This window comes from Hippocampus bargibanti, linkage group LG02 (genome assembly GCF_051943395.1).
Source record: "Hippocampus bargibanti isolate YZ-2025 linkage group LG02, ASM5194339v1, whole genome shotgun sequence".
NCBI lineage: Eukaryota > Metazoa > Chordata > Actinopteri > Syngnathiformes > Syngnathidae > Hippocampus > Hippocampus bargibanti.
The window spans coordinates 32,574,836-32,588,419 of record NC_142735.1 but is presented as its reverse complement, the minus strand read 5'-3'; the positions used below and the strand labels follow the sequence as shown (position 1 = coordinate 32,588,419).

Below are 13,584 nucleotides of genomic sequence, written 5' to 3'. Positions count from 1 at the left end.
CAAAAATTAGTGCATCCAAAAGATAGGGACAAAACCTAGACACTGGTTTACATATGTGGACGATACTTTCGTCATAATTAAAAAACAAGAAATTCAATCCTTCACAGATCACCTCAACTCGGTAGACATCAACATTAGATTTACTCGTGAGGACATTAAAGAGAAACAACTAGCCTTTTTGGATTGTAAAGTAATTATAAAGGACGACAGAGCGCTAAAAACAGAAGTCTTTATCAAGGCTACGTACACTGACCAATACTTACTTTTCGATACTAACCACCCTTTACTACAGAGTCATTTGGCAACACAAAATTCCTACTTATTTCAAACCGATAAACACGTTAAGGCAAAAATTAGTGCATCCAAAAGATAGGCTACCAAATGAAAAACAAAGTAATGTAGTGTATTCAATACATTTTAAGAATGAAAATTGTAAAGAGCAGTACATTGGGGAGACTCAACAAATTCTCAAAAAAAGACTTTATCAACATCGCAGGGATAATACAAGTGGGCCTCAATCGGCAGTACATTTGCACCTAAAAGCTAGTAACCACTCATTTGACGACAATGAGGTTAAAAACTTAGCGAAAGAACATAGATGGTTTGAAAGGGGGGTAAAAGAACGATTCTTATAAAACAACAAAATCCTTCATTAAACCGGTCTGGTGGGGTGAGGTTCAATTTGGATCGTTCATACAATAGCCTGCTTAGGTAAAACAGGTTAGGCAACATTTGTAATGCTGATGAGGTGATACCGGTGGGAGTGGGGCAAATAGGCCAGTCGTTAGTCAGGAATGTAGGAACAATCAGTGGGGCCACAGGGAGTGGTCCCCTGCTCCCCCCAACCTGAGAGTAGGGACCTATCATAGCTGTGTCCGGCGCCGCCATGTCCGGACATTAGGGATATATAAATAGGGCCGATACGACCAGTCAGACTTTAGTTCGCTGACGAAGCCTCTTGGATAGGAGGCGAAACGTCCGAAACCTTCAAATTTGTACAGATGACGGCTGAAGAAACCTCATCGATTTCCTACCCATACAAGTTCTTGTAACATGGCGCTAGCTAGCTGCCAACCTGTTACAAGCATACAAATTGTAATATGCCTGCTATCTAGCTGCTATATAATTCTCATTTGTAAATAGCAGTGCGTCATATGATTTTCTTTTGAGGTTTACATTGCATGTTTTTTTTTTTTATTTTTGTAATCACGTGACCGTGGTTACAGAACATATTTGGGTTGTTTCTTGTAACATTGCGCTAGCTAGCTGCCAACCTGTTTGCCATCATAAAAATTGTAATATTCCGCTAGCTAGTTGTTGTATAATTCTCATTTGTAAATAGCAGCGCATCAGATTATTTTCTTTTGAGTTTTATATCGCACATTTTTTTTTTTTTTTTTGTAATCATGTGACAGTGGCCCGGTAGTCGAGTGGTTAGCACACCGGCTTCACACTGCAGAGGTCGCCGGTTCGCGTCCCGGTCCGGCCTCGCTGTGTGGAGTTTGCATGTTCTCCCCGGGCCCGCGTGGGTTTTCTCCGGGTCCTCCGGTTTCCTCCTACACTCCAAAAACATGCATGGCAGGCAGATTGACCACTCCAAATTGTCCCTAGGTGTGAGTGTGAGAGTGACTGTTGTATGTCTTTGAGTGCCCTGCGATTGGCTGGCAACCGATTCACGGTGTCCCCCGCCTCGTGCCCGAAGACAGCTGAGATAGGCTCCAGCAACCCCCGCGACCCTAATGAGGAATAAGCGGTACGGAAAATGAGATGAGATGAGATGTGACAGTGGTCACAGAACCTATTGCCGTTGTAATTACTAGGTGTTTCTTGTATAATTGCACTAGCTAGCTGCCAACCTGGATTGTCAAAGGATTTTTGTCAAGTTTTATATCACATGGCTTTTTATATTTTTAATCACGTGACCGTGTTTACAGAACGTATTACAATCGTAATTGGGTTGTTTCTTGAAACATGGCGCTAGCTAGCTGCCAACCTGTTGCAAACATACAAGTTGTGATATGCCGCTAGCTAGCTGCCATATAATTGCCATTTGTAAATAGCAGAGCGTCATACTTCTTTTCCTTTTGGCTTTTCCCTTCATGGGGTCGCCACAGCAAATCAGTGTCCTCCATCTTTAGAGGCATACAATTTTCTTAAAATTTTATATCGCACAGCTTATGTTTGTAATCACGTGACAGTGGTTACAGAACACATTGCAGTTTTAATTGTGTTCTCTCCCTGTGCGTCCATGTTGTTCACTGCTCCTATGTACCCCCCACAATAGGAACGTCGAATTCTGGAAGAGACAATCACACCCCTGACTCCGCAATCATCAGTTCCCGCCCCATTGGCTTCCAAAGGCCAGGACACGATCGTGCGCTCTCTTGCTGACTGGAATCGCAAACAAGAGCGCCTGGAAAGACATTCAGTGAGTAACACATTTGTTCATTTATTCATCCTTCTTAATTTGTGTTATTTGGTGTTGACCACCATTGTGGGCTCAATGACCTTTTCAAGTGGGGGAATTCAAATGTTGTCTCGTGATAATTCGTTGGAGTTATTTTGCGTCTGAACTGTGCTATAAATAAAGCTCTCGTGCCCCATTTTTTAGAAAAAGGGTTATGAGTAATTCATATTTGTAGTTTTTTTTTCGTTGTTTTTAAGTAAAGTTTTTGTTTTTGAGAGTATCTTAATCTCGAAAACAACAGTGAAGTATTTTGCCTGGATGAAGTTATGATTTTACAGAATTGAAGTCATACTTTTCCAAGGTAGTTGTCATCTAGAATATCAAAAATTCATTTTCACAAGTAAACTTCAGAACATACCTTTATTCTCCTGCTTTTACGCATTTTTCGCTGAAAATGATTCCAATGAAATTACAGCTATACCTCTGTTTATGAACCCAATGTTTTACGAACTTTTCGGTTTACGAACGTTACATTTATGGAAATTTTACCTTGGCATACGAACTTTACCTTGGCATGCGAACTTCTTTCGTACACAGAGCTGCCTCAATGAATGATGTGTCGTTCACGAACGAGCCCGTTGTTCTAACAACAAAATGGCAGACGGCTGTTTTTGTCCTCTAATCCCCGCCCCCAGTCTTCTGTTAAAGCCACGTGATTGGTCAAGAACGCAGCAGTGAGGGGGGTTAAACATTAAAGAGACTGGCAGACGACAGTGAGAGAGTTTAAAGGCAGAGTGTAGACTGAAAGGTTAAAATATCCCATCAATCAGGCTCCACAAACAACTCGCACAAGCCAGCTGTACACTTGATGCAAAAAGCTATCAACCCCGCTAAACAGAACACAATTGATGAGGAACTAGGTAAAATTATCACAGAGAAAGCACCTACAAGGGAGCATTCCTCAAGATGGTCAAAGAAGGTTATGTTCCTCATCAAGTGTTTAATGCTGATGTAACCGGCCACTCCATTCCATCAAGCCATCAACGACCATCACAAAGGTAAATAAAAACGACTTTATTATATAATCCAGTTTATTTCTTTAATTATAATACCATAGCACATTTATTATACACAAAATAAGGTATATCTCGTGTAGTTTTAAAGCTTAGAAAATTAGAAAGTAGAAAATTATGTTTTATGGGGACCTGGGAACGGATTATTCTCATTTTAATGGTTTCCGATGGGAAATTATTTTTTTGGAATACACACTTTTCGCCTTACACACTGTCTGGGAACCAATTAAGTTCGTAAGCCAAGGTATCACTGCATCTTTTTTAAATAATAATAATTTTGTTCTTAAAAAAAAAATTATTGCCATTGTAATACACTATATTGTAGCACAATTTTTACCTGATCACAGATTAGGTTAGGAAGTATTAATTGTCCTCAAATAATAATAATAATAATAATAATAATAATAATAATAATAATAATAATAATAATAATAATAATAATAATAATAATAATAAAAAAACATTTAATTAATAAGCGTATTTCAAAACTCTCAAGTTCACTTTACAGTCACAGGATAAGTTTCTTAACTCAAATAGATAGAAAGCTAGCTAGCTAATAGATAGCTATTAGAGAGCGAATGTTACATCTACTAATGAGTAGATTAAAATATCACATCATTTATTGCAAATTATTTTGGGGGTTCTCAAAGGGGAATTTTTGGAAACATTTCCATGAAGTGTTTGGTTGACCTCAACTTCTCTTTGGCTAACATAGAAGGAAAGTGCCAAGAAAGTGCAGTGTCGACCTCGAGAGAACAGCAGGATGAAAGACATCAACACCACCGATGACAGCTTCAGAACATCCAAGAGGTTTGTTGACGCATCAAAGCATAAACAAGGGATGCATCTGGGCCATGCCATTGCACCATTGGATAGGATTGGATTTGCCTTTATTAGTCTCTGGAGAAATTTATATTTCACAGCAGCAAAGTGGTGAAAGGAATGAAAGTAGACGCATTTTCACAGCCACTGGCGCAGCTTTGGAACTCCACGCAGCCAGCACCAGCGCTAGGCTATTATGGTTAGCGCATATTGCTACATGATCTGCGCTACATATCACACACTTCTGTTAAAATCGCAAAAGAAACAAATTTAGTTGAACAGCATTTGAAACTGTTAGTTTTCCTTCAGAGGTTTTAACTTCCGCCATCTGCCATCTTGCCTTACCGATATCGAGCCGTCATCACTTGTGTTTGTTTCGCTGCATTCCAAAGTGCAAGGTTATTCTCAATAAAATAAGGTATATTTTGTGAAGTTTTAAGGCTTATTCCGTAGAAAATTATGTTTTATGGGGACCTAGAAACGGATTATTCTCATTTTTAATGGTTTCCTATGGGAAATGAATGTTTGGAAGACACACTACGCCTTACACACACTTCGGAACCAATTCAGTTCGTAAGCTGAGGTATCACTGTATATTACAAAAATAGATATGAGTCAAATAATGTTTTTTCATTTTAAAAATACACTGAATGTATCTTGGTTTATTCCAATCAGTTGAGTATACTTAGGAAGTCTAGTTGAATCGGGCCCCATCCATTTTAGGATTTGGCCCTTTTTTCAGACACAAGTTTTTTCCCAGATGCATCCAACCATCCCAGATGCATCCAACAATCCAGATGCATCCAACGGCCCACTCATGTCGCCCAAAGCCAGCTTTATCAGTCACCCTCATGAGTTACAAGTGTTGCATGAGTTACATGAGTTACAAGTGTTGCATTGCATATATGAATCTCCGAAAAATCAAGCTGTTGTTTTGTGTGGCCGTTTTTCAGCTCAGCGAGTCAGAGTACCTGCCTACAGAACAGCCAGAGACTTCACCGATTGGCCGCCAAGACCTCCGCGCCAGTCAAGAAACGGCAAGACACCGACATCCAGAAACCCAAAATAAATCTGACAAATTTTTGCATTTATCGCCATAGTTGTTTCAATCCCTGGAAGCCAAGGGAGCCCAACTAGTTAATTGCAGTCGACCGGTAGTTTGCAAACTGATTTCAAGTCTACTGCGAGTAGTATAGAAGGGGTGTCTGTATCAGTCTTGATTATATATTTTTGTCTTTGCCTACACTTTAAAAAAAGTTGATGTTAAAGATGAGGTTCGGACACTGTGAACAAAGGCTGGAACACAGGAAGATTGTCTTTTATTGCCCATTCATGACAGACGCCAAACTTCTGCAGCCCTCAATTTATTGAGAATATATACAAATTGAAGTGATACATGAGTAAAACGTAGTCTTCTTGATTTGAATACCACACCCCTGAACGTCCCAAGCACCAACACCCATAAACCAACAGAACGTAGACATTTTAATGGGTTGTCTTTCAAAGAACCGATTGATTTGTAACCTGAGCTCTTCCTGTGAAGGAGTTTACCTTAGTCCTAAATTAGTCCAAGGCCCGATCTCCTACATGAAGATGACAGTTTCACACGCTGTGTCTGTTCACCTTGGATAGACCCCAGATTTTCTCTGCTTCCATTGTGGGCCTTGTGCTTGGCCAACTAAACATACAACGGCATGAAACTTTTAAATATGATAACTTCTATTCTCTATCAGTTGGGCCCCCCTGCTGCAAACTCGTCCAGATAAATGCATGCTGATGCACTTTAGTAGCTTAGTTGTTTGATTCCCAAAACAATCTGTCCCATTTTCCAGGAGTGTGCCCATCACCAATAACGTTGGCCGCACCCCACCCAAGCCCCAACCCCCTTCTGTCGACGCACCGCCCAACAGGTATCCCCCATCATTGCCGATTCGTGCATCCACACCAATATATGCTTGATGAGATGTTTCATTCAATTGAATGAGCCTTTAATAAATAAGTTTTTTTTTGTTATTTTGACTTCAAGACGGCGCCGCGAGAGTGGCTGCCTTTCCAGCAGCTCATGTGTTTTGTTTTTCTACTTACATTCCTTTCGTCACTTTGCTGCTGTGAAATGTAAATTTCTCCACTGTGAGACAAATAAAGGCATATCCAATCCAATCCAATCCAATAGTCTTGCAAAGGAGAAATTTACATTTTACAGCAGAAAAGTGATGAACGGAAATGGAAAGGAAAGGAAGACGTAGAAAAGCGAAATTCAGGAGCTGCTGTAAAGGCAGCCACTCTTGAAGTAAAAAGAACAACAAAATTAACAAACTTAGCGTCAACTTTCTGAAGCCTATTTGTGATATGGAGTTCTATATGAAGGAGGAGAGCATCAAAGCGTCCCTTTCACCAGTGGATCAAGGAATGTGCACGTCTGCTACAAGCTAAATGTTGAAAGCAAACACGAAGCTGTAGCATCCATTGACCAAAAGAGATTGTGTCTCACATTTGCTGTCCCACGTAAATCCGCTTCAATTCCTACCCGCGACCGTTTCACAGCCACAGACTATGCCACAGCTCCGACCCTTGCTTTAGACTTGAGTGTGCCGATGCTTTTGCCCACCTGATGGGAATACAATAACAATAATAATAATAATAATAATAATAATAATAATAATAATAATAATAATAATAATAATAATAATAATAGTGCATTTCATTTCTAAGCGCCTTTCAAAACTTTCAAGGTCACTGCAGTCGCAGGATACGTTTTTCTGCGGGTGACCAGAAGTAACTCAATTAGATAGTAAGTTAGCTAGCTAGCTCAGAGATAACTAATAGATAGCTAACTAGATAACTAATAGATAACAAATAGCTAGCTAGCTAGCTAGATCACAAATACAGTAGATAGCTAATAGATAGCAAATAGCTATCTCGATAGATAGAAAATAGATAGCGATCTATTAGCTGTCTAACTGGCTAGATAGCTATCTATTAGTCATTTATTAGCTAGCTAGCTAATAGATGCGAACTTGATCTATTTGAGGTATTCCCGATTGAACGGGGTCACCGTTGCTGGCTACCTAGCGAGCTATCTATTTGCTATTTATTAGCTGTCTAACTAGCTAGATACCTATCCAGCTATGTTAGTCATCTATTAGCTAGCGAGCTAAATTCATCTATTTGAGTTATTCCCAGTTGAACGGGGTCACTGTTGCTGGTTACCTAGCTAGCTGTCTATTTGCTATCTATTTGCTATATATTAGTTGTCTAAATAGCTAGCTCGCTATGTAGCTATCTATTAGTCATCTATTAGCTACCTAGCTAACTTCATCTATTTGAGTTATTCCCGGTTGAACGGGGTTACTGTTGCTGGCTACCTAGCTAGGTATCTATTTGCTATCTATTAGCTGTCTAACTAGCTTGATAGCTATCTAGCTATCTATTAGTCATCTAATAGCTTGCTAGCTAAATTGATCTATGTGAGTTATTCACGGTTGAACAGGGTCACCTTTTCTGGCTACCTAGCTCGCTATCTATTTGCTATCTATTAGATGTCTAACTAGCTAGTTAACTAGCTAGCTAGCTAGCTACCTCCCAAATGGCACTAGAGCTCCCTTTGTCCTATGATGTGATAAAACAGGCTCCATGTTGCTCATGTTCTGTGCTACAGGTCTGTCAGCGGTAAGAAACTCTGCTCCAGCTGTGCCCAGCCACTGGGTAAGGGAGCCGCCATGATCATTGAGACCCTCAGCCTCTACTTCCACATCGACTGCTTTAAGGTGAGTGAAGAAACGATTTCTTCCGGTTAGTGGGAGTTGTGAAAATGATGCCGTCTCTGAAACCAGCAGAATTTGGGGGCTTTTATTGTTTTTGGTTGTTACGGTCAGTGCGGCGTGTGCAAGGGCCAATTAGGAGACACATCCACGGGCACCGACGTGCGGATCCGGAGCGGCCTCCTCAACTGCCACCAGTGCTACATGCGCTCCCGCTGTGAGTTACCCGACGTCGTTGACCCATATCACACGTCACCATTGAAAAGTCATTGATGTGACCTTGATAAATGCAGACCCCTCGATATGTTTGTTGGCAGTTTAATATCTAAAAATAATAATCTACAAATATTTCAATTAATCTACTGTAGATTAACCATGCAGCTGTCCGCATGTATTCATAACAAACCCAAACTAATCATCAGGCCAGGAGGTCATCCAGAGTTAGTTGAATCGCGCCAAAATGAAATTTGTTTTTAGCTCATCAAGTTGTTGTTAGCTCATTAGCCAAAATGCTCACGTTATGCTCCTAAAGAGACCACTAGTTTTTCAGTTTCTATTAGTAGCGGGCCATGCGTGTCACTCCTAGGCCGTCTGTAGTGTTGCGTCTGAATCAATCAGCTCAGATGTTTAGGGTTCCAAAATGAAATACAAGGCTGTACTATAGAGGTGTTGTTAGCTCATTAGCCAAAATGCTAACGTTATGCTCCTAAAGAGACCACTAGTTACTCAGTTTCTATTAATGGCGGGCCGTGCTTGTCACTCCTCGGCCGTCAGTAGTGTTGTGTCTGAATCAATCAGCTGAGAGGGTTAGGGTTCCAAAATTAAGTACAATACTGTACTATTGAGGTGTTACGTCTGTGTAAGCTCTCAGTCGTACAGGAGTGGTCCATCGATGAAACGGTTTCTTCAGCCGTCATCTGTACTTCTTTGAAGGTGTCGGACGTTTCGTTTCTTATCCAAGAAACTCCGTCAGCAAACTAAAGTCTTACTGGTCGTTTCCACTTATGAGCAACTAAAAAGGGACCCTTCCAATAGATACAAGAAAGAACTGATAGACTGTCTCCAAAAGTTAGAGAAAGGTAAACATATAGATAAACAGATGTATTTTAGATTATACCCGGGAGAGGCCACGCCATGTATCTATGGCCTGCCAAAAATACATAAAGAAGGGTTGCCCCTCAGACCCATTGTTTGTAGCATTGACACCTCTACATACAATGTAGCCAAATATTTAAAGACTATCTTAACTCCGTTGGTTGGTAAAACAGAATATCACGTAGAGAATACCACAGCATTTGTAGAGAGGATCAAAGACCTCATGTTGGAACCTGAGGAAACATTGGCATCTTACGATTTGACTTCTCTCTTTACATCTGTCCCAACCCCAGCAGCAGTCTCAGTGTTGAGGACGAGACTGCTGGAGGACGTTTCTTTGCATGAAAGAACCAAACTTAAACCGGACCACATTTGCGAGTTATTGGAAATATGCCTTAATACTACATATTTTCAATTTCGGGAGAAATTTTATAAATAAATTCATGGTTGCGCTATGGGCTCACCAGTTTCACCCATAGTGGCTAATCTGTACATGGAAGAGATGGAGAAACAGGACCTCACATCCTTCCCCGGGACAAAACCTAGACACTGGTTTACATATGTGGACGATACTTTCGTCATAATTAAAAAACAAGAAATTCAATCCTTCACAGATCACCTCAACTCGGTAGACATCAACATTAGATTTACTCGTGAGGACATTAAAGAGAACCAACTAGCCTTTTTGGATTGTAAAGTAATTATAAAGGACGACAGAGCGCTAAAAACAGAAGTCTTTAGCAAGGCTACGTACACTGACCAATACTTACTTTTCGATTGACAAGGTATCACTGCATCTTTTTTAAATAATAATAATTTTGTTCTTAAAAAAAAAAAAATTATTGCCATTATTGCCATTGTAATACACTATATTGTAGCACAATTTTTACCTGATCACAGATTAGGTTAGGAAGTATTAATTGTCCTCAAATAATAATAATAATAATAATAATAATAATAATAATAATAATAATAATAATAATAATAATAATAATAATAATAATAATAATAAAACATTTAATTAATAAGCGTATTTCAAAACTCTCAAGTTCACTTTACAGTCACAGGATAAGTTTCTTAACTCAAATAGATAGAAAGCTAGCTAGCTAATAGATAGCTATTAGAGAGCGCATGTTACATCTACTAATGAGTCGATTAAAATATCACATCATTTATTGCAAATTATTTTGGGGGTTCTCAAAGCGGAATTTTTGGAAACATTTCCATGAAGTGTTTGGTTGACCTCAACTTCTCTTTGGCTAACATAGAAGGAAAGTGCCAAGAAAGTGCAGTGTCGACCTCGAGAGAACAGCAGGATGAAAGACATCAACACCACCGATGACAGCTTCAGAACATCCAAGAGGTTTGTTGACGCATCAAAGCATAAACAAGGGATGCATCTGGGCCATGCCATTGCACCATTGGATAGGATTGGATTTGCCTTTATTAGTCTCTGGAGAAATTTATATTTCACAGCAGCAAAGTGGTGAAAGGAATGAAAGTAGACGCATTTTCACAGCCACTGGCGCAGCTTTGGAACTCCACGCAGCCAGCACCAGCGCTAGGCTATTATGGTTAGCGCATATTGCTACATGATCTGCGCTACATATCACACACTTCTGTTAAAATCGCAAAAGAAACAAATTTAGTTGAACAGCATTTGAAACTGTTAGTTTTCCTTCAGAGGTTTTAACTTCCGCCATCTGCCATCTTGCCTTACCGATATCGAGCCGTCATCACTTGTGTTTGTTTCGCTGCATTCCAAAATGCAAGGTTATTCTCAATAAAATAAGGTATATTTTGTGAAGTTTTAAGGCTTATTCCGTAGAAAATTATGTTTTATGGGGACCTAGAAACGGATTATTCTCATTTTTAATGGTTTCCTATGGGAAATGAATGTTTGGAAGACACACTACGCCTTACACACACTTCGGAACCAATTCAGTTCGTAAGCTATCACTGTATATTACAAAAATAGATATGAGTCAAATAATGTTTTTTCATTTTAAAAATACACTGAATGTATTTTGGTTTATTCCAATCAGTTGAGTATACTTAGGAAGTCTAGTTGAATCGGGCCCCATCCATTTTAGGATTTGGCCCTTTTTTCAGACACAAGTTTTTTCCCAGATGCATCCAACCATCCCAGATGCATCCAACAATCCAGATGCATCCAACGGCCCACTCATGTCGCCCAAAGCCAGCTTTATCAGTCACCCTCATGAGTTACAAGTGTTGCATGAGTTACATGAGTTACAAGTGTTGCATTGCATATATGAATCTCCGAAAAATCAAGCTGTTGTTTTGTGTGGCCGTTTTTCAGCTCAGCGAGTCAGAGTACCTGCCTACAGAACGGCCAGAGACTTCACCGATTGGCCGCCAAGACCTCCGCGCCAGTCAAGAAACGGCAAGACACCGACATCCAGAAACCCAAAATAAATCTGACAAATTTTTGCATTTATCGCCATAGTTGTTTCAATCCCTGGAAGCCAAGGGAGCCCAACTAGTTAATTGCAGTCGACCGGTAGTTTGCAAACTGATTTCAAGTCTACTGCGAGTAGTATAGAAGGGGTGTCTGTATCAGTCTTGATTATATATTTTTGTCTTTGCCTACACTTTAAAAAAAGTTGATGTCAAAGATGAGGTTCGGACACTGTGAACAAAGGCTGGAACATTCATGACAGACGCCAAACTTCTGCAGCCCTCAATTTATTGAGAATATATACAAATTGAAGTGATACATGAGTAAAACGTCGTCTTATTGATTTGAATACCACACCCCTGAACGTCCCAAGCACCAACACCCATAAACCAACAGAACGTAGACATTTTAATGGGTTGTCTTTCAAAGAACCGATAGATTTGTAACCTGAGCTCTTCCTGTGAAGGAGTTTACCAAGTCCTAAATTAGTCCAAGGCCCGATCTCCTACATGAAGATGACAGTTTCACACGCTGTGTCTGTTCACCTTGGATAGACCCCAGATTTTCTCTGCTTCCATTGTGGGCCTTGTGCTTGGCCAACTAAACATACAACGGCATGAAACTTTTAAATATGATAACTTCTATTCTCTATCAGTTGGGCCCCCCTGCTGCAAACTCGTCCAGATAAATGCATGCTGATGCACTTTAGTAGCTTAGTTGTTTGATTCCCAAAACAATCTGTCCCATTTTCCAGGAGTGTGCCCATCACCAATAACGTTGGCCGCACCCCACCCAAGCCCCAACCCCCTTCTGTCGACGCACCGCCCAACAGGTATCCCCCATCATTGCCGATTCGTGCATCCACACCAATATATGCTTGATGAGATGTTTCATTCAATTGAATGAGCCTTTAATAAATAAGTTTTTTTTTGTTATTTTGACTTCAAGACGGCGCCGCGAGAGTGGCTGCCTTTCCAGCAGCTCATGTGTTTTGTTTTTCTACTTACATTCCTTTCGTCACTTTGCTGCTGTGAAATGTAAATTTCTCCACTGTGAGACAAATAAAGGCATATCCAATCCAATCCAATCCAATAGTCTTGCAAAGGAGAAATTTACATTTTACAGCAGAAAAGTGATGAACGGAAATGGAAAGGAAAGGAAGACGTAGAAAAGCGAAATTCAGGAGCTGCTGTAAAGGCAGCCACTCTTCAAGTAAAAAGAACAACAAAATTAACAAACTTAGCGTCAACTTTCTGAAGCCTATTTGTGATATGGAGTTCTATATGAAGGAGGAGAGCATCAAAGCGTCCCTTTCACCAGTGGATCAAGGAATGTGCACGTCTGCTACAAGCTAAATGTTGAAAGCAAACACGAAGCTGTAGCATCCATTGACCAAAAGAGATTGTGTCTCACATTTGCTGTCCCACGTAAATCCGCTTCAATTCCTACCCGCGACCGTTTCACAGCCACAGACTATGCCACAGCTCCGACCCTTGCTTTAGACTTGAGTGTGCCGATGCTTTTGCCCACCTGATGGGAATACAATAACAATAATAATAATAATAATAATAATAATAATAATAATAATAATAATAATAATAATAGTGCATTTCATTTCTAAGCGCCTTTCAAAACTTTCAAGGTCACTGCAGTCGCAGGATACGTTTTTCTGCGGGTGACCAGAAGTAACTCAATTAGATAGTAAGTTAGCTAGCTAGCTCAGAGATAACTAATAGATAGCTAACTAGATAACTAATAGATAACAAATAGCTAGCTAGCTAGCTAGATCACAAATACAGTAGATAGCTAATAGATAGCAAATAGCTATCTCGATAGATAGAAAATAGATAGCGATCTATTAGCTGTCTAACTGGCTAGATAGCTATCTATTAGTCATTTATTAGCTAGCTAGCTAATAGATGCGAACTTGATCTATTTGAGGTATTCCCGATTGAACGGGGTCACCGTTGCTGGCTACCTAGCGAGCTATCTATTTGCTATTTA

General features: G+C 40.0%; 1 protein-coding gene across 13 annotated transcripts in view; it reads left to right on the top strand.

Moving 5' to 3' along the window:
* LOC148902477 (LIM and calponin homology domains-containing protein 1-like) overlaps positions 1-13,584 on the top strand; it is a 196,247-nt gene that overhangs the window by 163,945 nt on the left and 18,718 nt on the right. For all 13 annotated transcript variants that reach the window (XM_088991062.1, XM_088991071.1, XM_088991066.1 and 10 more), the window contains 6 exons: positions 2,285-2,428; positions 4,196-4,290; positions 5,256-5,339; positions 6,135-6,212; positions 7,961-8,069; positions 8,178-8,280. In XM_088991062.1, coding sequence (XP_088847188.1) covers positions 2,285-2,428; positions 4,196-4,290; positions 5,256-5,339; positions 6,135-6,212; positions 7,961-8,069; positions 8,178-8,280 — 613 coding nt within the window. The remainder of the gene's footprint in view (positions 1-2,284; positions 2,429-4,195; positions 4,291-5,255; positions 5,340-6,134; positions 6,213-7,960; positions 8,070-8,177; positions 8,281-13,584) is intronic.